The 25,624-nt window shown below is 46.2% G+C and overlaps 2 protein-coding genes across 2 annotated transcripts in view; both read left to right on the plus strand.

Annotated features, from left to right (window-relative positions):
* The window catches only part of FBXO16 (F-box protein 16), a 33,102-nt gene extending 29,416 nt beyond the window's left edge, over positions 1-3,686 (plus strand). The window contains exons 8-9 of the mRNA XM_072332904.1: positions 859-1,084; positions 3,279-3,686. Coding sequence (XP_072189005.1) covers positions 859-1,084; positions 3,279-3,427 — 375 coding nt within the window. The 3' untranslated portion in view covers positions 3,428-3,686. The remainder of the gene's footprint in view (positions 1-858; positions 1,085-3,278) is intronic.
* A 3,081-nt stretch (positions 3,687-6,767) lies between these two features.
* ELP3 (elongator acetyltransferase complex subunit 3) overlaps positions 6,768-25,624 on the plus strand; it is an 81,272-nt gene continuing 62,415 nt past the window's right edge. Inside the window, exons 1-7 of the mRNA XM_072332243.1 lie at positions 6,768-6,856; positions 6,987-7,083; positions 8,586-8,724; positions 10,073-10,143; positions 11,898-11,961; positions 13,610-13,678; positions 15,254-15,408. Coding sequence (XP_072188344.1) covers positions 6,838-6,856; positions 6,987-7,083; positions 8,586-8,724; positions 10,073-10,143; positions 11,898-11,961; positions 13,610-13,678; positions 15,254-15,408 — 614 coding nt within the window. The 5' untranslated portion in view covers positions 6,768-6,837. The remainder of the gene's footprint in view (positions 6,857-6,986; positions 7,084-8,585; positions 8,725-10,072; positions 10,144-11,897; positions 11,962-13,609; positions 13,679-15,253; positions 15,409-25,624) is intronic.

Genomic DNA, 25,624 nt, shown 5'->3' on the forward strand with positions numbered 1-25,624 from the left:
ATTGTGCTTTCCTCACTAGGAGAGAAAAACTGCAGCAGTTTGTATCATGCTGTCTCTGTTACATATTAAGTACTGCTGAGACCTGGGCCACCTTAGGCAGTTGTATAATCACCTGCCTTTCTTCGGGCTGATATCCAAAAGTTGCTGGATTGTTTATTTATTGTCAGACCACTAGGCACGAAGTGCCATGTATTGCTGCTGCTGCCAATCCAAACAGTGGAAAGGGGAAGCAGGGGGGCAGGAACTGCAGAACTTTTCCATTTTAAAACCATTTTGCTGTGGACACTAAGTTCCCATTCTACACTACTGCATATGGCTTTCTAATGAGTTTCAGTGTAAACGTTTGATTTTGTTGCTGTTGTTTTGCTATCAGTACTAAATAATTTGTATCAGATCTAAAAAGCCAAAGCTGTTGGTCTGAACAACTGTGTTTTTGAATATTTGGGATCTTTTTCAATGAAAAAATCACTACGTCGCTAAGATCCTTTTTTTGCTTAACTTTTATAATGCTTAGTGAAATGCTCATTGAGCAGCATGTTAAAATAAACTTCATCCTTTCCACTGTGAGACTTGAAACAGCAAGCAAGACTGGGATTAGTTACAGCCATAAGCACGGGGCAGAATTTGTGCATTAAGAAATGAGTCAATCGGGAGAATTAATTAATGTAGGTTTGGCTTTATGAGCACCAATTTCTAACCGGATCCTTTTCTCCTTAAGGTAAACTTAGATAAGAACACACATCACTGCAGTGTTATGCTTGCATCATCATTATAAGTATCACTTGTAGTTTAAAGTTTTCAACAGACTCCAATGTTTTCAGCCCCTCTGTTATGATACTTTCTGTCTTCTCCTCCTAGCTATCACTTACTGAAGATCTCGAGTCAACTCAAAAACCACCAGTTTGCACCAGCTGGGACACTCCCCAGTCCACTGGGAACCTGCCCTGCAGAGAAACAGCAAAGACCTTCACACAGAGCTCCCAGTGCAGTGCTAGGATACGACCAGCACCTGTTCAAGCTCCAGTGACAAAACCACGTGCAAGAGGAAAGAAAGACTTCACAGAGACGACTACCATGTCTCCATGTCAGTATGCAATGCGTGCTCTGTGAAAGCTATTGCAGAGGTTGATAAGGACAGGACAGTCCTGTCAGCCTGATCTCAGTACCAGGGAAAGTTGTGAAGCAAATAATCTTGGGTGAGCTCACATGGCACACGTGTGGTGACCAGGGGATCAGGCCCAGCCAGCATGGGTTCATGAAAGGCAGGTTGTGCTTGACCAACCTCATCTCCTTCTATGACTGGGTGACCAGACTGATAGAGGAGGGAAAGGCAGTTGATGTTGTCTACCTAGACTTCAGCAAAGCCTTTGACACGATCTCTCACAGTATTCTGGGGAAACTGGCTGCCCATGGCCTGGACAGGTATACCCTTCTTTGGGTAAGGAACTGGCTAGAGGGTCGTGCCCAGTAGGAAGTGGTTAATGGAGTTAAGTCCAGCTGGCAACAAGTGGTGTCCCCCAGGGGTCGGTACTGGGGCCCATCTTGTTTAATATCTTTACTGATGACCTAGATGAGGAGATCAAGTGTACAATCAGTAAGTTTGCAGATGACAGCAAGTTGAGAGATGGTGTTGATCTTCCTGAGGGTAGGGAGGCCATTCAGAGGGATCTAGATATGCTGGAATGCTGGGCTGAGGTGAATGGGATGAGGTTCAACAAGGCCAAGTGCCGGGTGCTGCACTTTGGCCACAATAACCCCATGCAGCGCTGTAGGCTTGGGGCTGAGTGGCTGAATGACTGTGAAGAGGAAAGGGACCTGGGGGTGTTGGTCAATGCCCAGCTGAACGTGAGCTGACAGTGTGCCCAGGTGGCCAAGAGGGCCAACAGCATCCTGGCCTGTAAAAGAAACAGTGCAGCCAGCAGGAACAGAGAGGTGATCATCCCTCTGTACTCAGCTAATAGAGGGGAGATTTAGACTGGATATAAGGAAAGTATTTTTACTGTGAGGGTAGTGAAGCACTGGTAAAGTTTGTCCACAGAGGCACTGGGTGCTTCATCCCTGGAGACTGACCCACTGTCAAAACCAGTTTCATGCCATTTCAGTCTAGGTCTCACTTGGGCAGTTATTCACTGAGACCTCATCTTTCAATATACCCAGCATCTCCACATAGAGAAGAACTCATAAAGCTTAGGCTAGAAGGTCGCGGTCCCTCATATGAAGCTTCCATAGCAATACAACATTCATATTAACTAGGGTCCTCATCCTGAAGTAGTACTGCATGAACAGAACCTTAGGAAGACTTCACACAGGACTGGGGGCAAGTTAAGAGCTAAGCATAGGTCTGGGCCTTGGCTGTGTTATTGGCTTCTACCCTGCATTCCAGGAGGGTATCTGCAACTGCTAAGATGTGGTTTATTGTTGTCAGAAAGGATGCAGGGCATGAAGTATGGGGAACTTCTGCAGGGATGTGGCTGCCCAGTGATTCTTAATGATTCCAGATGAGTGGAGAATGGAGCATGTAGGGATGTGCAGCATCCTGCCTCATCTCTGTGTCTTCTATGTGATAAGAAATGTTAAAATTGGGCATGAGGGAAGGGCTTTGGGTAGCAGGGAGCAGGCAAAAATGCAAGCTCCTTATAAACACCATTGCTGTAGGATTGACACTACTGAGGTAAATCAACCTGAGGGATTGCATTTGGATTGCAAATAATTTGTTAGGCCATACTAGTTGTGGATAGAAATGGCTACGTTTTACACTTCCCTCATAAGGGAGAAGCAGGAATATATTTATTGATATTATATAGATACAATATAGTGATTTAATAGCAACAAGATTTGAGATGGCTGGTTACACTTGATTATTGACTGCACAGAGGGAAGAGTTAAACACATATACAGAGACCCTCCCCTTGAGTCACAAAGTTCAGAGTGGAACCTCTTTCTTTCTAAACTCCTTGAACCACAGAGGTAAGGAGCCCAGGTGTGGCTGGATCCACTCCTTGTCCCAGACTTGGTCAATGGTTTATATGAGGAGGTTCTCCCATGTGCAGGTTGTCAGAAAGGCGGACAGGAAAAGTAAAGATGTTTTGACATGATTATTTTCTCTTTAATGAGATGACAAAGGAAAACAGCCCATTCGGTCCAGATTTGTAGAAGTATTTGAGATATTAAATGCTACTGAAATCCCAAGGTTTGGATTGTGTACTTAAATATGTTTTATACCTGAAATGTATGGTTAAATTAATGACTTACTTTCATGTTTTTTCTCCTTCATTTAGCCTCTCCACAACGTGAGGCTCAACCTGCGCTCAGTCCTCCATCAAATAACGATCTGGTACAGGCTAAGGAAGGATCTGGAACACCTTTCATCTCACTGGAGCAGAAGCTTACCAGCCTGGATGGAGGAGACAACAGCAGTGTTGCCTAAGATATAGACTTTCATTTACCTCACTATACCATGCAAACAAATAAACATGCAAGTCTCACTTATCTCTCCAAAAGAAAACTTGACTGCCTTGCTGCCAGTTTTGATGTTGGAACAATGGCTTAGTACTTATTTGGAACTGCAGCAGCTGGTGGGATGCCTCCTGCCTGCCTTTAGGTCTCCTAATCCAAGCTGCAGCAAAGTCAAATATCAAACCTGATGTGCTTTTCACCCTGGCTTCGTGTTGCTGGTGCTATAATTCTCATTTTCTTTGGGGTATGTTGTTTCTGCAGAATTCACCTGGGCCTTTGATAACCCCTTTGCAAGTGTCTACTAGAGCTGCTGGACACTAAGCTTGCCTGTGAGTCACTGGGACATTGTGGAGCACATCCTATGGCCTGAGCTGCTTTGTGTTGCTCACTCAGTGAACTACAGAAGCTGCCTGTCTGTGGGCAGTGAGGGGAGGACAAGTGAGGACTAGTGGCCACTACTGGCCACCTGGGTGATGTAAAAGGTATCCCCTCACAAAGGGAGTGGGTTACAACTAATATTAATGTGCTCCATTAGTTGTAACCTGCAGCCCCTTCCAAAACATCTGGACTGAAGAAAGTACCACAGCATCCAAGGAAAAAGCCTTTAATATGCGGGAGAAAGGAGGCTTGGGCTACTTAGTGCTGTATGGAAGTCAGAACTCCTTTCTCACAGTGTACAAGGCAAGTCCATCATTTCAATCATGTTAGCGAGAATGAAACAGCTACAAGATCTGGTTTCGTGGTTTGCTGTAGCTACGGTAATGGGAGGACGGTTGGACTAGATGATCTTGCAGATCCTTTCCAACCTTGTGATTCTATGATTCTATGAAATCCAATCCCACCCTGTGGATTACAGCATTGCACGGGGCAGTGTGTGGGGAACTAGCCCAGGTTTAATTATTTACAGCATTATTTTCCACAAATAAGGAAATGTAGCAAATAGCAGCTTTTAACAACAAGGGGACCAAATGCATAGCAACCATAACTTACTGCCTTATCATAACCCAGGCAGAGCTGAAACAGAACTGAAACTTCGCACACATTAGGAAGGGCCACAGCATACCCATGAATTCTCAGCATTTATAGATTCGAAATCATGTCCCGGAGAAAATGCCAGCCACTTTGTGACAAGGATTAGGAGAAGACTTTCACTCTGTGAACAGATTATCCCATACTGTGTCACTCGAGGGCTTCAAGTTTTTTGGCACAAGAGACACTGGCCATTGTTAAGTCCAAGCACACGCACCATAGGTTTTAAAGGAAAGGACAGAATCTGCCTATTGGGGCACTTGATCGGAAACCCCAGTCACAGATTGGCTAATTTAGCACGTCTCCCTCTCCCTGATGTTATTTTGTGTTTCTAGTTTTGCCCTGTGTGCTTGAAAGAGGCATTTTCATCTCAATCAAAACAGCAGCCTAAGAGCTTGTTCAGTTTAAGCTCTTCACCTCAGAAATGATTAGCTGAAATATGAACATGCAGGTGGCAATCGGCTCTTATATCATCAATTGTGCAAGAGACCAGAGTGCCTAACTTCGATTCAGACAGCTAACTTTTGGGTATGTGATATTAGGTGCAGTAAATCCCACCCAAAGCAATCGCCAGCCATTTGCTGGTATAGCAGATCTCTCCTGACAAGTCTTTTTCCCACAGAAAACCAAATTATGTGCTGCTTCACAGATGTTTATGGCTATTTAAGTCCAAGCAGTAATAGCAGCTCCCTGTTTGTCTCAGGCACTGTGAAGTTTCCTGGGGCAGCAGCTGAGTGCTTTGTTACAAACAGCAAATGGCCATGCAAGGAAATGATGTAAACCTCCATCGGTGGTGTTTCTTTTCTCACCAGTCAGCACGCTCATTGGGAATGTGATTTTCCCAGGATCTGACAAGGCTTGGAGCTGAATGCTCAAGCATTGCTGCAGCAAATCGCACATCTCAAGCGCTCACTATAAGCATATATGTACTATAAGCAATATACGTACTTACAACACACTGTATAAACATCCCTGAGGAGGCAGAATAGGTCAGGCTCTGACATGGATAGAAAAGCCTTCTCCACCTGCCTGTGTGGCTGTGCTGCTGCCTGGCCTCAGGCAGCCCTATCACCTTCCGTGCCCTGGGCTGCAGATCTGCACAGGCAGATGGTATTTACCCCCTTTATAATGTGTTTCAAGATGTGCTGATAAAGAATTGCTAAACAAGAACAGAGGAAAGCTGTTATGCCTCTGCCCTTCCTTGTAGATGCACATTTCCCTGCACTGATGGGTATTTCCAGATCCGGTACCACTCTGATTAGCCACAGTGTTTGATTAAAGAACTGAAAGTGCCTTTTAAACCCTAAAGGCCAATGAATCAGCGTTGGATGCCACCAGTATAAGCAAGATCAGAATGTGAGCCGTAGGCCCTGCTCAGATGTGGGGAACAAACCCAAACACGCCAACCTCCTCTCAGCCAAGCCTTTACCATCTATTTCTGCCAGAAACTCCACCTGAATTTACCTCACGCTCATTGCTGGGAGCAACGGCAGCATTTGGAACTGCAGTTTGGCTCTGTAGCCAAAACAAAGCTTTCCTAATTTATGCTCATCCGAGATAAAGAAACGGCTTTTGTTTGGGAGGAGGAATCTGTGCAGCTGGAAGTGACGGGAGCTGCAGGTGGGAGCACAGTCAGGTTTAAACTGAGAATTATGGAAACATCCAGTTTGTGTGGTGGCCCCCGAAGCTGAAAACGAGTGAACATGACCAGACAGTTGAGTCTCAGCAACAGCAATGGGGGCTCTAACAGATGGCTACAGAAAGCACGGAGACCTCAGGGCGAATGGAAAGCAGCTTCCACGTAGCAAGGGGGTGGGGAGGTGAGTAGCTGGAGTTGTGTTGGTCGCTCTGTGAGCCAAGGGAAGGGAGAGGACTACGAGGGTCAGTTTGAAATGGATCCCCTTGTCGCTGCCTGCATGCTTAAGCGGATCACCTTAATGTTTGTACAGCACAGACACCCTATGCAGGATAGCCGTGGAACTCCTCGCCTCAATTAGTAGATGTGGAAGTTGATGTGGGTTCGAGGAATCACTGGAGGTTACTCCATATGACTTTTAAGGTCTCTCCCCTCTGGGGCAGCTCCTCCTCGCGGCTCCTTCCTCTCAGGTTCGGAGCTTTTTCTACCAGCAGGTTGGAGGCATTTTTGCTTGTCATGTAAATGCTGTGCTACCATCTAGCGCTGGAGGGGAGAAGGGCAGGGGGGTGTTACAGCGCAGAGCTCTACGCATGCGCAGCTCACTTCTCCCTCTTCCTCGACGTCTTTTCGTCGCTTTCCGGCAGCGCGACGCTTTTACGACGGGCGGCGTCGCTTTACGGTAGCGGTCCGTGTGTGAGAGCTGAGGAGGCGACGGGATGGGGCAGAAGCGGAAAGGTACCGGGGGGGGGGGGCTGCGGGCGGCCCGGGCTCTGTGCGTGTGTGTGTGTGTGTGACCCCCAGAGTGGAGTTAGTCCCGGAGATCAGCGGATATACCCATCGTTTGTTTGTTTTGTTTTCGTTTCAGATCTCAGCCACGCCGAGCTGATGATGATGACGATAGCTGACATCATAAAGCAGTTAATTGAGGCTCACGAGCAAGGGAAGGATGTGAACCTGAACAAGTAAGTGGCCGCGATGTTGCTGATCTGCGGTGGCTCCAAGCAGCCGCCTCTCAGGGCGCCCTCGCTGTAAAGCGTGTCCTCCTTATACCCAATCTCAGTCTCCCTTTTAATCTGAAGCCGTTTCCCCTTGTCCTGGCCCAGCAGACCCTGTCCCTTTTTACAGCCCCTTTTAGACACTGACAGGCAGCTCTCAGGTCTCCTCACAGCCTTCTCCAGGCTGCACAGCCCCAGCTCTCATCCCGTCCTCATGGCAGAGCTGTCCCATCCCTGGGATCCTTTTTGTGGCCCTCCTTGATGTCCTCCAACAGGCCCACGTCTTTCTGTACGATTGTCTCACTTCTTTTGCCTGTGTTCATGTTACCGATTCCAAAGCCGGTTCTGCCAGGGAAAAGGGATTAATTTATACATAAAGTTTAAATCATCTTTTGGCCACAACAACCCCAGGCAGCGCTATAGGCTTGGGACGGAGTGGCTGGAGGACTGTGTGGAGGAAACGGACCTGGGGGAACTGATTGATGCACGGCTGAATATGAGCCGACAGTGTGCCCGGGTGGCCAAGAAGGCCAACGGCATCCTGGTGTGTATCAAGAATGGTGTGGTGAGCAGGACTAAGGAAGTCATCCTGCCCCTGTACTCAGCATTGGTGAGGCCTCACCTCGAGTACTGTGTCCAGTTTGGGGCACCTCAGCACAAGAAGGACATGGAGGTACTGGAGCAGGTCCAGAGAAGGGCAACGAGGCTCGTGAAGGGCTTGGAGAATCAGCCCTATGAGGAGAGGCTAAGGAAGCTGGGGCTGTTTAGTCTGAGGAAGAGGAGGCTGAGGGGAGACCTTATTGCCGTCTTCCAGTACCTGAAAGGTTCTTACAGTGAGAGTGGGGCAGGTCTCTTCTCACTACTGACTTGTGACAGGACGAGGGGAAATGGCCTCAAGTTGCGCCAGGGCAAGTTTAGGTTGGATATTAGGAAGAACTTCTTTACAGAAAGGGTGGTTAGGTACTGGAATGGGATACACATGGTTAGGGACTGGAATGGGCTCCCCAAGGAGGTAGTTGAATCACCATCCCTGGATGTGTTTAAGAGCCGTTTGGATGTGGTACTCAGGGATATGATTTAGCAGAGGGTTGTTGTTGTAGTATTGTTTTGTGGTTGTTTTTTAAGAGATAGGCTACCGGTTAGGCTGCGGTTGGACTTAATGATCTTCAAGGTCTTTTCCAACCTGAGTAATTCTATGATTCTATGATTCTATGTTTCTTTACACATGTAGAATACTAAGATATGTAAAATGATCCGATGTTGTCCCGGTATTTCCTATATCATCCTTCTTTGGAGTTTATTTTCTCTAACTTAAATACCCAGCGCAGCAGTCGCAAGGAATTACGCTCAGCTTTAAAGGCAAACTGGGTGAGCCCGTTTAAGTCTCCAACAAACAGAACGGTAATGCTGTGGAGTGGAGGTACATAAGTCTGAATGGGGTCATTAATGCGAGACGTTTCTGCTTTCAGGCTGAAAACCAAGACCTCAGCAAAGTATGGGCTCTCAGCACAGCCACGGTTGGTTGACATCATCGCTGCCGTCCCACCACAGCACCGCAAGGCGCTGGTGCCGAAGCTGAAGGCCAAGCCCATAAGGACGGCTAGCGGGGTAAGCACAGAGCCATTCCCTCCATCTATCCACCACCATCCTTCTCTGCTCTCAATTGTGGTAGATTTAATTGATTTCAAAGATATGGATAATGCACAGAAGATTTAATGAACACATGCTGGCTGCAGTGCCAGCTTCCAGCTTGTCTTTTCGGTGATGTGCCCACCGGGCTATTGCTTTCAAAGCATTTGGGAGAAGAGAGAAAAGAGGGAAGATTTTTACTTCAGAGCAGTTTATCTGGCTTTTTAGTTGCCGGAGAAACACTGTGGCTTAGCTGTTAGACCCTCTCAGTGCACAAAGGTGAAATGCTGGTGTTAATGCACTTCTATGAAAGGTCTTTTAAACTGAAGGCAATAATAGAGGTGCAGCTGGCATTCAGCTGCATGCTTCTAAGTTTTCTGTCTGTACATATAGCGTACCTAAGCTGAAGCTAAGAGGGCAAGAGCAATGAAACCACCAGAAACCAAAATCCCAAAAATGTTACGTTTTTATAAGTCAAATATCTGCATTTCAGTAAGAATTTCTTCTTTGTGGCTTCTTCTTTCTTATTTGTAGTTACAGAGTATTTCACTGAGCTCTTAATCGTCTGGATGAGGAGCTACAAGATCTGGTTTAGTGGCTTGTGGTAGCGATGGTAATGGGAGGATGGTTGGACTGGATGATCTTGTAGGTCTTTTCCAACCTTGTGATTCTATGATTCTAACCAGGGTTTCTGAAAATTTGGCATCCGAGGTGGGTTGCTCCAAATGAGAAGATGCTACAAACCTTTATTGTGTGTCTCTTCTTTCCCTTGCTCCTGTAAAAAGGGAAGGTGGCTTCTTATGTTACGCTTCCATTTGATGGGTGAAAAGCTGTGTGAGATCAGCCTGCAAAAAAGGCTCATCTCAGTGAGGTGGAAGGAGGAAGCTATTTTTATTGTCCTTCTTTTGTCTTTTTCTTTCTCGTCATCTCCCCCATTTTCATCTTGCAGGTGGTGTTATTGGCACACTCTCACCCTTGCAGCGTTCGATGCGTTGTTAGGAGGTCCTGCTCAATACCTGTCTGTACACTGGGATGTCTTTCCAGTCGGGTTGATAATCACATTTCACAGGACAGCTGGGTCTTCGTAATACACTGCCAGCTTATTCTGAACTGCTGAAAGTACTTAATAACAGGATTCCTATTTCTTGATACATTTGTAATCTTCTTTTTCTCCAGAGTTAAAGCTCAGATATTTTAGGTGGCAGACTGAGCGGAGAACATCTTTAAATAGCATCTTGAAGATGCACGTGTTTGCACAGCCATCATCATGCACTTCATTCTTGTAACTTCAGCAGCAATCACTGTAATTTCTCTCTGCTCATTACAGATTGCTGTCGTGGCTGTGATGTGCAAACCACACAGGTGCCCGCACATTAACTTCACTGGCAACATATGTGTGTAAGTATGACTGACTTGGGTGACCTAAGAGGGCACCGTTTCCCAGTGGTTTTGTATGAGTTCGTAGATTGCAGCAGTAGTTGTAGGGACAGACTTCCTTTCTGCACAAGTGCACAGTTGCAGATTGCTGATACCTGGATGTCGCACTACAGGTTAACCTCTTTCTCCAAGCGGAAAACCCTTTTGTTGGCCAAACCCTACTTAGTAAATACACACCTTTGTGAATGCAAGAATCAGAAGAATATATGGACGACCCGATATCAGTTATAATGCTGTGAAGGTCTTTGGGTGTGTAGCAAGACAGGAGGAGACGCAACGAAAAAGAAACAGGGCAGAATCTAAAAAGTTTGAGAACTGCTGAACTGAAACCCACCTGAGGGGGTGCAGGTGTTGTCCACCAAAAAACTTGCTCAGGGCTGGCATTGCTTGGCTCTGGAACAAAATGAGAGCACAGATGGAAGACCTGTATCTGCCAAGAGCTTGTGGTATTGAGGGAATAGTTTCAGAGTTTGAATTGAGGAACCCGAGCTCAGTTTACCTTGAAATATGTTACCTCTGTTTTTTGACCTACGAGTCTGTGTTGCTGAAGTCTCGTCTGTTTTTTGTGGGGCTTTATTCTTCCTGGGCATATCAGTTCATCTGTTTAAAAGCATTGCTTTTCTCTTCCGCTTGTGACTTCTGAGACGTCAGTGCATCTCACCACCAGCTGCCTAACAGAGCGAGCTGGCTCCGTTCTTTCTTTTTTTTCACATGAGCAACTGTTGTGTTTGAGATGTTGCAGGTAACAACGTTCATGAAATCTCTTCAGTTGAGCTGCCCAAATTTTGCCAGCAAATTAATCGGGCCGTGGTAATTTGGTCATTAATTTTATAATGGTGACAGATGATTTGGGTTGAGTTTGCAGGACGGGCGGTAAGGAAATGAATCCATGATGTTATGAATTACATATTTCTGGTTTGATGGAGATGGCATTTTGGCAGCTCTGTTACCTGTCTGTTGGCCGTGTTCAGTACATGCACTGACAGCCTTCCTGCCTCAGGTTGTGTTTGACTGCACAGTAACTGCAGATGGGCCATTCATCCCATAGCTCTCAAAAGAAAGCTGAAGGTATTTCAGAATGAATTTATTTTCCTTTTATCTGCCATTTACCGGTCCTCTCGTTGCTAGCAGTAGGTCTTTCTTGCTCTGTCAAAGAGCTTCAGACCAACCTGTGCAGACAGCAGTTGTCATTTAATACCAATCATAGAATTGTTTGAGTTGGAAGGGACCTTTAAAGGCCATCTGTCGCACTCCCTGCAGTGAGCAAGAGCACCCACATCTCCATCAGTGCTCAGAGCCCTGTCCAACCTGATCCTGGGTGTCTGCATGGACTGGGTACCACCACCTCCCTGCACAAGTTGCTTCCGATTGGAAAACTGCTCTTATAAAATTGAATCATCTGTAACAATTTGTCCAAAACTGCAGTGCAGCTCCCTAAAATAATTCCATGTTCCAGAACTTTGCCCACGGTACTTTTTGCTTCTGGTAAGTTTTACCAGCTTGTTTTGTGTGGCTGTAGTCATCTGACAGGTCTGGATTGGTTTTGACTCCTCGTTCTCATTCGTGTTCCCCTACCTTTCTAATGAGGGCTGGGATTGTCAGAGCAGTGCCTGCTTTGCATGCACTCTTCTATATTATATACTGTGCTTCAGACAGGTAACAGTTGTTGTAACTGCATGAGTTTGATGCCTGTTTTTGTCCTTTAATATTTGCAGATACTGCCCAGGTGGCCCTGATTCCGATTTTGAATATTCCACGCAGTCTTACACTGGATATGAGGTATTACTTCTGTCTGCCGCAGTGCTGCGCCTGCCCTCTCCGTAGGCTTGGGTTAGGCTGCTCATTACTTCTACAGATTCACCCATATTGCAAGAATAAGAAACAAAACCAGTCTTTGTAAATGCAGAGATGTGAAGCAGCTGAGCTACAAGACTGGAGCTTCTTAGTTATTGCAGCAGTTGTTTTGTTTTGTTTATTTCCCTGGCCTCACTTCTGTTGTTACTGTTCTGCATGTACTGTGCTGTAGAGCAGCCTGTGACTCTGAGCAGAGCAAGTGCTGCTCCTGTGCTGCAGCTGTGTGGGACCTGCTGGTGTGAGAACAGCTGTTAGCTTGAATTTCCAGCTGTGGTAGGTGATAAGTGAGTAAGAGCAGAGGAAGGTGACATTACTGACTCCCCTGGGGCACTGCTGCGTGCAGCTTGTAGAACCACAGCTAATATTCATTTCAACAAGAGTTATCAGTCTGTGTCAGATTTTTTCTAACTAAACAGTCCAGCAGAAACGTAGATGTTTGCCTGTGGCTCTGGGAAGGTCTGAGGGAAGGGTACAGAGAAGGCAGAAGCACATCCCTTCTTGGAGCTGCCCACTGGAAGGACGAGAGGCAACGAGTGTGTCTGGGAACATGGAAAACTGTGACTTAATGTAAGAATATTTTAACATGGGGGTCTTTAAACACCGCAGTAGAGATCCAGGAGGTTTTGGCATCTCAGTCCTTAATGGTACTCAGACATTAGCTGGACAATGACCTGAGCATCCTGAGTTACTAGACCTGCCAAACCTGCAGCTCCCCATGGTCTAAGCAAGATCGAGCTCTTGAAAGCCACTTATTGAGTTAGTGCCTCTTGAATTCCACCTGTGGCCTTAGAATATCCTGATCTAAAACGTGTCTCTGTGTCTGCAGTGAGATATCTCACTAATGCATGTAGTGAGCTAAACCAAAATAGCTCTCTCCTTTTGTCTGCTGAGAGTGTAACAGCAGCAGATGTCATTGTGACTAAGTTATTCTGACTACACAAAAGGCTCACAGCCATTACACAGATACGAAGTTGTAAAATGAGGTAAAATGCAGTCGAGATTAATTTGGTAACTGGTGATGCAGCATCCTTTAGGTATGCTTTTATTTTTATTTCTCCAGTGGTTGTTTGTTTTTTCAATGACTTGAAATTCATTTCTTAAACATTATCACAAAGCAGAACAATCCTGTATATATGTAACTGCTTTATAACTCCAGTTGTTTTGGATATGTTTTAGTCATTTCTTTAGCACCATCAGCATGTGGGAGTTGTGCAGGATTAAATGAGTCCTTATTCTTTAGAGCTGTTAATATAACTGGTATGAAGTAACAAACCAATGCATGATGTGCAAGATTCTTTAGAACCTTCTCTTTGAGGATTGCTAATAGGCTTCCATCAGCTCATATAGGAAGGAAGTTAAGAGGCTTCAAATGAAGGACTGTGTTTAGCACAAGGAGTGTTTAACTGAGCTCTAGAGGACTCTTGTTGGGTAACTGTTGGGCAAGTAAGGAGAAATTGAAATGAACAGTAAAGTATCCACTCCTATGCTAGAAATTGTCTGTTCTTTTCTTTAACAGTCTTTAATTCCATTAATCTTTTCATTACTTTTTAAAATTCTCTTTGCGTTTTTGTAGCCTACATCCATGAGGGCCATTCGGGCTCGGTACGACCCCTACCTGCAGACAAGGCATAGAGTGGAACAGGTACATTTTTACAGTGAAAGGGGAGCATGTTGTGGTTGGGATGAAAATGATGAGAATGCTTGGAATTGCCCAAAATGGTGGGTGGGATGGGTTGTAATGAGCAGCACTTCTTCCAACTGGAAGCCAATTGCTAGCAGTATACCACAGCTGTCAGTATAGGTTGGGGAGATTTAGATTGGATATCAGGAGGAAATTTGGCAGAGAGAGAGCAGCGAGGCCCTGGCACTGCTACCCACTGAAGTGCAGGTGCCCCATCAATGAAGGTGCCCAAGACCAGGCTGGCTTGCAGCTCTGGGCTGCCCAGGGCAGGCTGTTGGGACTGGGTATGTTTTAAGGTCCCTTCTAACCCAAGCCGTTCTGTGACTCTGTGATGGTGGGAGCAGCAGCATTGGACCTCTCTGTGAATGAGCTAGATGTTGGGGCTGAGCACACCATCACCAAGTGTGCAGGCAACACAGAACTGGGGGCACCCAGCTGAGAAGGAGCTTGGTTGAAAAGGTCGTGTTGGACACCAAGCTGAAAGCGAGCAGTGCTGTGCCCTTGTGCAACGAAGGCCACAACAGGGCTGTGTCCAATTCTGGGCTCCCAGGAGAAGGACACGAGGCTCCCCTTGAGCAGGAAGTGCTTGTGTGCTGTGTGGGTGATGGAACACTGACACAGGGACGCAGAGAGGCTGTGCAGTCTCTGTCCTTGGAGATCCTTGATGCCTGTCTGACCACAGAGCTAAACAACTTGCTGCTTTGAGCAGAGATTTTGGGCTGTGTGACCTTCATGGGTGCCTTTCAACCTCAGCTCTTCCATAAATCCATAGCGGTGATGGAGCCACAGGTGTCCCTGCTCATTGCAGGAGGGTTGGGCCAGATGATCTCTGAAGGTCCCTTCCAACTCAAGTGATTCGATGGTTGATCCCCACTGAGGAATTATTGTCAAGCCTTTTCATTGTCTAACTGTTGTTTCCACTGGATAACCGTCAAATTCTGAACCTCTACTAAGGTGTCATCTTTTCTGAACAGCGGTTGATTACCGATGGCAGACCCTATTACAGCCATAGTTTAGAGTTTTTATCCCACCTGCTCGTTCTTGCTCATTAATTACATATGAAATATATTTCTGAACGTGTGTCCCAAGATGATTTTTTACTTTTATCTTCACTGGAGGATGAAAAGATCTGATGTTCAGTCCTGTGATTTTCAGTCCTGTTCCATTTTTTTTCCTGATTTGCTCTTTACCTCCAAAGCATTGGAAGATTTGCTGTGGATTCAGAGTAGTTTTCTTTTTCCCCCACAAGCTTTCAAGGCCAATTCTACGCGGAGTGAAGCAGAAGTGAGGAAACTTCCTACAGCCATATCTAAGCTTCAAATTGGAACGCTTGTAACTATACTGGCAAGCTGCTGTGCTCAAATTACTCTGCTTTGTCAAGAAAGTCTGTTGCACGGGCACAGAGCCTGTAAGAAGAATTAATCCCCGGGTTTCTTGAAGGATTCTAAGAAGCATTTACAAAAGTATGAATGGTTTGTCATTGGTAGATGATAGGACAGTTGTTCAGCTGGTCATTTTTTACCGGTTCTTTTCCAGCTGAAGCAGTTGGGTCACAGCGTGGATAAAGTGGAGTTCATTGTGATGGGTGGAACTTTCATGGCCTTGCCTGAAGACTACAGGGATTACTTCATCCGAAACCTTCACGATGCGCTGTCGGGTCACACCTCCAACAACGTAGCAGAGGCTGTCAAGTAAGAACCTTGGTTTTGGTGAATGTAATTATTGAGAAGTATTCTGGAGCTGCTGTAAGAACAGAGGATACCGAATGCAAATATTTGGGTCTCATTTTTTTGACAGGCAAGATGTATCCCAATCTGTATGTAGGCACGGGATATTTATAGCTCAGCTTCCAGCATTGCTGTGCGTACTGTGTAGCGCTGTGGTTTATCTGTTTTCTCAGGTAGGAAGTGCTAAGCTTTTTCTAATTTTCTGGCATTCCATTCTGGACTTCAGCCTTTTATGCCTCATCACCTTGATTTGGAGTTGTGACGAATCACATTGCCATGGGATTTATTGCCTTTCATTGGGAAGGGGAACTGATCCCGGCTTGGAGGGAGGCCAGACGTCAGCTCCCGTAAGGGATGACTCAGCCCCAAGAGCGTCACTGCTCCGGAGCTCTGCGCCCCTCGCGCTCTCCAACGCAGTTACCCTTGCAGTGACTGAGTGGCAGGGAGATGTTCTTCTCATTTTACAGTAGATGAAGTGAAAATCAGAGGCTGTTTTCGCGGACGTGTGCTTTGGTTTGTCAAATGCACAACTTTCACTGTGTTTTGCAAGGCAGAACTGAGAATTAAATTGAGAAGGATGTGACATTTTGGAGCTGTTACAATTAGGTGGTCGTCCCTGCTTACAGTCTGAGTTTGTTCACTGCCTTGCTATCATATCTCAGCGCAGTGCTTTTTCCTTGATACCACTGTCAGCTTCTGAAGCAATGGGTTTTAAAACTGGTTAGGACTAGCCCTTGTCTGGCCTCGTGTCTACCTTCATATTTCAAAGCTGTAATTTCATTTGGTGTTCCTCTGGAGGGCAGCAAACACTTCTGCTCTTTTATTTTTTTCATCATCATAGAATGGCCTGGGTTGAAAAGGACCACAGTGACCATCCAGTTCCAACCCCCTGCTGTGTGCAGGGTCACCAACCAGCAGCCCAGGCTGCCCAGAGCCACATCCAGCCTGGCCTTGAATGCCTGCAGGGATGGGGCATCCACAGCCTCCTTGGGCAACCTGTTCCAGTGCGTCACCACCCTCTAGGTGAAAAACTCCCTCTATTTTTTCCTCTCTTGTTACTATTTTCTCATTCAATGACCAGACAAAAAGTTCTGTGCTGCTCTTTGCAAGAGAAACCATCGAGGCCATCAAATCACTGACAGGTTGGGAAACAAACTGCGTTCTTGTGCTCTAATTGTGAGCAGCTCATTATGGGCAAGAGGAGGAGTTTGCAGACTGGCTGTTCAGTTTGGTGCCGTGCCTTTGTGTACATCAGGTGGCTCAGGACATGGTTACCCAGTGCTTTCTGCTGCAGGTGCCTTGCTAGTGTTACTGGAGATGAAATTGCTTTTGTTGTAGTCTGTCCTTTGCTCTGCAGATGAGTGAGGAAACTAATTATGACACAGGCTGTGTCACCAAGTAATTGTAGGTGCATATGAAAATGAAGCGACTCTGAAGTCAATGCACTGCCTTGCAAGTACACAGAGTGAGCAATGTGAGAAAGCCTGCACTAACAATGTGGGTTTTCTTATCTTCCAGCAGATAAATAAAGCTAAATATATATATATTTTTTTTGTTTTTAACATAAAATTCATGTTAAATGCTCGGTAAATGGAAGTATGTGGGAGTTACTCAAGTTGCATTTCATAAGTATTCTAGAGGCACGAAAGTCATGTTTGGGATGAATCAGACCTTTTTAAGCTTCTTACATACAGCTGTTGTACTGTGGCACCGTGCTGCTGTTTTGTGACGGTCAATGACACTTGGGAGAATTAAATGCAGCTTTGCATGTTTCTCTTTGTACTTGAGGGTTCAGCCCTTCTCCCTCACAGCTGCCATTAATAGAAGCCGTATTGGTGATCTTTTTTTGTTGCTTTATTTGCCTGTAACCTGGGATCTGGTCTCTCACCCCTTCTTTTGAATGGGCGTATGGCAACCTTGGAAGTTTTCCTCTTCTTCAAAACTGTTACCTTCAGATTTTGTTCAGTGATCTCCTGCATGGGAGAAAGACCTTCAGCCAGGTTGGTTCTTTTAGAAGCATTTTTAAGCATGACCTTTGATCAAACCATCATCTACCTCTAAAGGCTTCATTGCCCTTAGCTGCGAGCTGTTTTCCCCTTCAGTCCACTCATTTCTTGACTTTGTCCTAAACTCGTGGTCTGGTTCCACATCAAATGCTGTTTTTCCAATGACCGTGGTAAGCTGACCTTTACTGCATTGTGCAGCATCAGAGGACTCATCCCCTTGACGTCATTTTGAGTTTTGCTTTGTAGGATACTTTGTCTTCACTGCCCTACTGCAGCACGCAGTCCCAGGTAATCAGATAAAAGGGATGTGACTCCATGTGGTTTCAGCTCTGTGACTGCAGCCTGCCTGGAGGTATCTTCTGCTCCTCACAAAGCCAGCACTGCACGTCTGACTGAAGAAATAAGTCCTCGGATTGTCGGCCCTTGGACTCCTGCTGACGATCTCAGCTGGCTCCTGGCTTGCTTGCAGGTCTGGAGTCTTAGAGTCAATCGGGCCATGTGGTAAGCCCCACAGCTGAAAAGCCAGCAGTGCACATAGGGAATGAGCTGTCTCAGGGCAGTGAGGCTGCAGCCAGATGCTGTGGAGTAAATAAACCTCAAACTCTTGAGTGCAGAAATCAGCACCTTCATGGGGTGGCTCGAAGCAGTAAGCTGGATCGCTGCTTTGAACTGTTCATGGGTAGATTGGAGCAACTAACCTGGGAGATGAGAAGAACTCCTTTCCCATCTGTATTCATGAAGCAGTTGACCTGAAGTGAGCACAGAAGTGATCTTACTTACGTGCAAGAACTGGTCAACCAAAACTGTAATTTCTGAAAGATAAACAGAGAATCTGTGAGGCTTTCAGAGAGGATCTGTTGCAAATGGAGGAATTAAGTTCCTTGAGAAAGTGTTGCTGATATTTCTGCAGTACCTTCCCATTGAGGCAATGGCCACTTCAGACTGTTCAGGCAGAACTCCTTGCTCAAGGTGCTGCTGTATGCTCCTGGAGCAAGCTGGCCATGAGGAGAGACTATATCTGCCCTTGCTCTTTGGTGAGGACAGTGAAAACATGAACCATGAAGGTGTAAAATCCACATGTAAATGAAAATAACTTCTCCCCAGCATTTTGCTCCTCTCACCTGACCTGTGAGTCATTAGAGGTGCTGGGCATATTTAACTGCAACTGTGACTCACCACTTAACCCTGGGGGCTGAGCACCTCTACTCTGAGCCAGGATCTGACTTTTAATTAGTGACTGGGGCTGCAGGAGGACTCAGAAAGTCTGGACTGCGCTTCCATGCAGCTCCTTGCACTGCAGCTTTAAGCCTGGCTTCTCCCAGTGTATTTAAAATGCTTAGGAAGTATTTGTCAAATGCTGGTTTTAACAGAGTCCCGTTTTTAACTGATGTTCCATCTCCTTGTAAGTCATGTTCCTGGAAGCGAGGTAAGAAAGGAATAAATCAGCTGGAGCCTCTCTGCAACACAAGCATCTTGTATACCCGATATTTATGTAACGGTATTTGGGTATACAGCAGGCTTAAGAACTATTCCCACAACAGGTTCGTTAACCAAGGCTCATTTTCCATGTGCATCAGCCACTGACACCCAGCACAGAGCACAGCTGGCTGTGTTGGGTTCTTTGTGGAGCAGCTGCAGCTCCTGGTGTTGGCCAACACTGTAAGTGCCTCTGCTCAGGCTCACCATGTGTTGCTTTTGTCTCTTGGAAAAGACCCAATGGATCGTACTGGTTCCATGATTTGTGTTTGCACCCCCAGCTGGGCTGGGGAGCAAGCAGCAGTGCTTCCCTCTGTCACAAATGTTTTCATTGTGTCCCCGGAGATGTCCTGTAGGCATTCCAATGGCCACACAGACAGATGGATCCAGCCACTTGAGGGCCTTCTCTGAAAGAGAGGATGCAGGTTTTAAGTAACTGCTCTGTGGGGCTGGGTTACATCTCCAGTTTTAAGACCTCTTAGCCTATCTGAGGGGAAAAAAACACCCTCAAACATCGGTGGTTGCAGCAGCACTTGGTTGCCCAGGGTTGTGTTGGAGTCACCATCCCTGGAGGTGTTCAGAAACCATGGAGATGTGGCACTGAGGGATGTGGGCTGGGTCCTCTTAGAGGTGTTTTCCAACTTCAGTGACTCTATGGTTCTGCGGTTGGTTTGATATGTGGTGCTCCTGGTGCATTCTAAAAGCCATCTGGAAGCTTGAGCAGGTCAGGAGAACCTGTGGAAAAATGGGTTTGGTCGGGTGGGTAGATGATGTACCTTCTTATAAGAAACATATTGTAGAATTGTAGAATGGTTTGGGTTGGGAAGGACCTTAAAGATCGCCCAGTTCATGTATCAGTAATCATAATAGAAGCTGCAATTTCTCTGCAAGAAATGGTGATCATGCAGTCTGACTGCCTCTGAGCAATTACTAATCTTGCTTTACAATAGTAAAGAGTAAACCCATCTTTAAAAGGTCACTGTTGTCAAAGTTGAAGTCTGCTTTAAATTTCCCGTTCTTAGGACTTGAGGAGTTGTGTAAGATGCAGAGTGTTGCTATAGTTTTAGCAAGGTTTAACTCATCTCCTCTTGGTTGCCTCTTAGGGCACAGCTGTGCAGTAGGGCTCTGTAGGGTAACAGGTGAGTGTGTTGTCTAAGCACACATTCCTTCTCTTGGGGTTAGCAGAGGCTGAGGAGTACCTACAGCCTAGGTGGTTCAACAGGCACTTATGCATCAGCATAACGAGCTGGTGTATCTAAATTGTGCTTTCTGAGTATTAACTGGGACTCCAGCAATGATGACTGAGGGCTTTGACTCATGAGCCTCAGCGACTGATGCTGGAGTGATTCTGGAGGTCACTGTTCTCCTTTATCTACCTTGACCCTCTGCTTGAGGTGACTGCTTCCAAAGCAGTTGTCCACCCGTCAGCTGGCAGAGCTCACCCTGTGCCAGATGAATGGAGCTGCAAATTGTCCTGCTGCAAATAGCCCAAATTGGATAGTCAGCTCTCACCTTTTCACTCACCATAATGAGTTGGTGCTGTGACAGGTAAGTTCTTGCAGCTCCGGCACAGACTACTGTGACTGCTAGTTTAAGCCCTATTGTAACTGGAATTTGGGCAACTGGGCTGTGGGGGTTACTGTGCCCACTCTGCAGTTCCCCCTGTGCAGGCAGCAGCTCCTGGCAGAGCAGGGAGCAGATAGCAGGAGGCAGCAACAAATAGCTGTGACTGTGCCCATCAGGGCTCGTCTGTCACATCCCTCCCTTTGCCGTGCCAGGCAGGAGATAACTGGCTGCTGCTTTGGTGCCAGCTCATTTACAACAGAGATTTTGAGGCTGGTTCCTCATGTTGTAGAGAGGTGGGCAGATTTTCTTTGTTTCCATCTTTTGAAGCAACCCTCCCATGGTGCAGGAGCAGCGTTTGCTGTTAAAACCTGCCTCTTTTTTTTTTGGATAGTATCTCCCCCTAAATGCCTTCAGAATGGCTTATGGCCTACTGGCAGAATCCAAGGTGCACCCCAAAGTTGATTGGCATTGATTCCCTCTTACTTCGGTGTTGCTTATTTCCTTCTGCAAGACCCCACTTGTAGCTGCAGAGGTGTGATTTGGAAGATGCAGGAGTGAAAGTCCTTCCATCAGATTGCATCCTAATCTTGCTACGAGTAGCTGTTTATCTTCTTCCTCCCGTCGCTATGGAAAGCGATTGCTTCTCCTGTTATCTGTCCTGTTCAGTATTTCCGCAGCATTTTTTTTTTCCAGTGTTAAATACTCAGGTTTGTGCTGGAACATTGACTGGGGACTGCAGGTGGACGGATCCATACCCACATGTTTCTTGGGAACAGACATCGGAGCTACACCAAATTCATCCCTATCTGTAAACCTCTATTCCTTCTACGCCGGTGGAAAGGACAGTGGCTGTAGCGGTCGTGACATTGTCAAGGCTAAATAATGAATTTCAGTATGCTTTTTTTTTTGTCCATTTTCAGCAAATTACTGCTGAACACCTGCCAAAGGGAATACTTCTCTCCTTTTTGCTGCCTTGCTGCTGTGTGTGTGTCATTTGGCAAGCAGAACAAGTTCTCCGTCGACCCACACTAAAACGTTAATGGTGGGATAGGATCCGAGCAGTCAGGTGGGATTGGGAACTGGGGATGGAGTCGATTCAGGGCATGGTCACCTGTATGAATGTAACTGTTTATTATACGGTTCTGGTTTAAATCCTGCTGCTGGTCCAGAGGTGATGGCACAAAGAGGAGATGCATCGTGTGCTCAATCAGCTTTCTGCCTTAATCTCCTCGTACATCCCTGACACAGAAAGCATCGCACCTTCCTGGGCATCACAGAAGGAGCCACCCCCCTGCAGGAGGTTGTGCTGCCTGGATGTGGGTTGGAAGCATTCCCCAATGGATGTCCCGTGCCCTGGGGACCTCTTATGTGACCCATGCTGCCTTTTCTCCTTTTAGCAGAGATTGCTTTCCAATCCAAATTAAAATGTGCTGGTAAAACTGAGCTGCCGTTTTGTTGTTCCCTCTGCAGTGCTGTGCTTGCCTCTTTGGTGTTGTAAGCTGAGATCCAACTGCCTTTCAACAGCACAAACAGCGCAGTTTCAAAGAAAAGTCATTTTCTAGTGATGTGGTGATGCAGTATGCGTGCAATGGCAGGTTTCATCTTCAGCTTCACAGAAAGATGTCATGAAGTGGTTTTCCTGTGACTATTTAGCAACACAGTGCTATGCAGAGCATAGCTTGTTTGCTTTGGAAAACCTCCTGGAATGTGATGCAGGTAATCACAGAATCATTCAGGTTGGAAAAGAGAATTGAGATCAAGTCCAACCCCAGCCCACCCCCCATGCCCACTGCCCACATCCCTCAGTGCCACATCCCCATGTTCCTTCAACACCTCCATGGACGGTGACCCCACCACCTCCCTGGGCAGCTGTGCCACTGCATTGCCACTCTATGAGAAGAAATTTCTCCTCATATCCTCCTTATCTTCACCTCCTCCTATCGCAAACCACTTGTCTAACACAAGTGCCCATTTGCGAGCTTCACTTTGCTTGTAGTCCCTTTTTCCTTGTTTCATGTGCTCTCTGTGCTGTATTTATCTCAGTGTGATCCAGGTGTGCCCTTTGCAGGGAGGAGGAGCAGCGCTAGGAAGCTAGAAGCTGAGTTGTTTTCCAAAGCAAGGTGGAAAATTGCTCATTAAAGACCTGTAGCTGTTGGTTGGAGCTGTGACAGGTGACAAATGGAGCCCAGGAAATAACTCTTGCAGTCTGCTGCAACAAGTGTCTTCTTGAACACGTTGTTGAGCAAAGTATCTTTATTTTTTGTAGCACCTTTTGGAGAGCGACCCTATTGCTGCTTTACAGGTGAGGGGGTTAGTTTGGCAAGAGAAGATTAGCTAAACCACAGCTTTTTGCTGGCAGCTTTGGCTGATGACTGCTTTCTATTAGCTCTGTTTATAACTTTATTGCTACGATCCCTTTGTTTCCTCAAAGCAGCAATCAAGCTGTTTTCCTTCCTCAAGCTCAGTTTTATGTCGGAATGTCAGGCGGGGGTGAGATGAGTGGTGTGTGATGGGTTGGGTGCAGGAGCTACAAAGGGAGGTCTTCGCTGGACGCCGTCTTTACGCAGCAGTAGCTCTTAGGGCATTTAGTTGTCAGAACTGTATGCAGCACAGCGGCAGAAGTGCTGATGTTCCTCAATAACAGCGAGGAAGCGGTGGTTACTAAGAATATGCAGCTTTCCCTAGGCCACGGTGAGTCAATATCAGGGCTGAAATTGGAACGGGATTTTTTTTAATACGCATAAGTCTCACCCAGTGCAATCTTTCTCATCAACTGTAGCAAGAAAAGCTCCGACTTTGGTTTAGATTTAATAAAAGAGAATGTCACGTCGCTCCTTTCATAATTTTAGATCTAAGCGTTTTTCTCCCCAGCCCCTTTTTAGCCTGTGTCTATAACTGCATATTGACTATTCTGCGGTAAACTGTCTATATAATTATGACTTGATCGTTGTTCATATTGATTTGGTAACAGGCATTTAAATTGTTGTTCTTTCAAGTTTCCCTGAACTAAATTGCACAGCAAAGATGTGAGAAATCAAGAGCCAATCGTGGGCATCTCCCAGTGCTGGTTTTCTAACAAACAGTCTTTGTTTGGCTGCATGGAGGAGGCTGACGAGCTGCCTGCATCTCGGTGTCACTGTGGTGGCATGGTTTGTTGCTCATGGGATGCAATGTCTGCATCTGTGTGCTTGGATGAGAAGAGAAAGGGACCTAGAGTAAAACACGTCCTGTGGGAGCAGCAAGTATCGATTGCCTGGTAGAGGTGGAATGTAACTAAAGGTCAAAGAAAATTGTATTGGAATCCACATAAGGGACAGTTAAAATGGGGCTAAAAAGCCATTTTTGGATTACACGGTGCCTGGTGGAAAGATATCAGAAAGACAAGAAAATGACCAAGATGAAGCATTAACCAAATGCAGCCAACAGCTACACCTTCTGCTTTTCTCCCTCTGTTTGGGTCAAGGCCGCCATGCCACGAAGGGCTTATGCTTAAAACAAGGAGTGGGATTCTGTAACCTGCAGCCTGGCCCTGGAGGTGTTCAAGGCCAGGTTGGATGGGGCCCTGGGCAGCCTGGGCTGGTATTCAATGTGGATGTTGGTGGCCCTGCCTGTGGTGGGGGGGTTGGAGCTTCATGATCCTTGAGGTCTCTTCCAATCCAGCCATTCTGTGATTCTGTATTTAGGGTTTCTCCTGCGTTACTGGACAGAATTTCCCATGTTGTTCCTAAGAAATGCATTTGGTTCTTTCTAAAACTTCATAGCCTGAAGCATCTCCGGTTTTCTTGCATTACACTGAACGTAGTATTTTCCCAAGCTTTGCTTCTGCACCACAAAGTGGCAAGTGCTTTTTGATGCTATTTGGAGTTGGTGACCCTCATGTGTGGGCTTTTCTTCCCCACTTCAGAAGATAGCTGCATGGTTTGGGTACCCTGGGAAGCTATGTGGTTACTGTTTTCTCTTCCAAATGCTGAAATTCAAAGCTATTTTCTTATTTTCAAATAGAAGAGCTCTAGTGTTTGGCACAGGAAGTCTTACTCTGTAGGAAGCCCAGGTCTTCATAACGCCTTCAAGCTTCTGGTTATCTTAACCACTTATGGAATCATTGAGGTTGGAAAAGAGCTCTGAGATCACCAAGTCCAACCCCAACCCAACCCCACCACTGTCCACACATCCCTCAGTGCCACATCCCCACAGCTCTGGAATTGCTCCATGGACAGTGACCCCACCACCTCCCTGGGCAGCTGTGCCACTGCATCACTGCTCTCTGAGAAGAAATGTTCCCTAATATCCAACCTGAACCTGCCCTGGCACAACTTGAGGCCATCACCTCTTGTCCTATCACTGTTAACCTGCAAGAAGAGGCTGATTCCCACCTTGCCACAGCCTCTTTTTACAGGGAGTGATGAGATCTCTCATGAGCCTCATCTTTTCCAAAGCTCTTCCCCAAACTTCTTCCATAGCTCCTATTCACAATTCTTTATGGATTTCATTCATGACGTCCTTTCTTTAATTGTCATTTTCAGATGCTATTAGCGGTAATCAAAGGAGGTGAAACATTGTAGAAGCATCCTAGGGGAAAGGGTAGCAATTTTATAATAGCTGGTTGAGTGCATGGATAGCTCTCCTGTATTGTGATCCACATGTAGTTCACAAAACTGGCTGTCCTGGCTGCTGGAAATCCAGGCTGGAACTCCCAGCATGGCATGTTGGGTTAGCTGCCTTTTCCATATGTGTGATGGATGTGGTTTGGGTTTTGTACTATTTTTAACTAACATTCATATATTAGTCTGAATTGTAAAGCATTTGGATTATGGTGAAGGTTGGGTGGGGTCCTGGGCATCTTGATCTAGTGGTTGGCAACCCTATCCATGGCATGGGGTTGGAACTGCATGGGCTGCTTGAGATGGCCTTCTCCATGCTGATGGGGTGTGTGGTGAGGCAACAGGTGAGAATCAGTGCGGATGAAGAACCGTGTGTGTGTAAGTGCTCTTGTTTTGCTGCAGGACAACGAGCTCCATGTTGGCTAATGCTACCCAGGAACCCAGGTAAACTGTGAGAAGCACAGGCATGTGTTTCAGTATTACTTTAAAAGACCAGCTCAGCATGAGGAATTATAATGAAGAGAACTGGGA

The sequence above is a fragment of the Excalfactoria chinensis genome, chromosome 3 (assembly GCF_039878825.1).
Source record: "Excalfactoria chinensis isolate bCotChi1 chromosome 3, bCotChi1.hap2, whole genome shotgun sequence".
Taxonomy (NCBI): Eukaryota; Metazoa; Chordata; class Aves; order Galliformes; family Phasianidae; genus Excalfactoria; species Excalfactoria chinensis.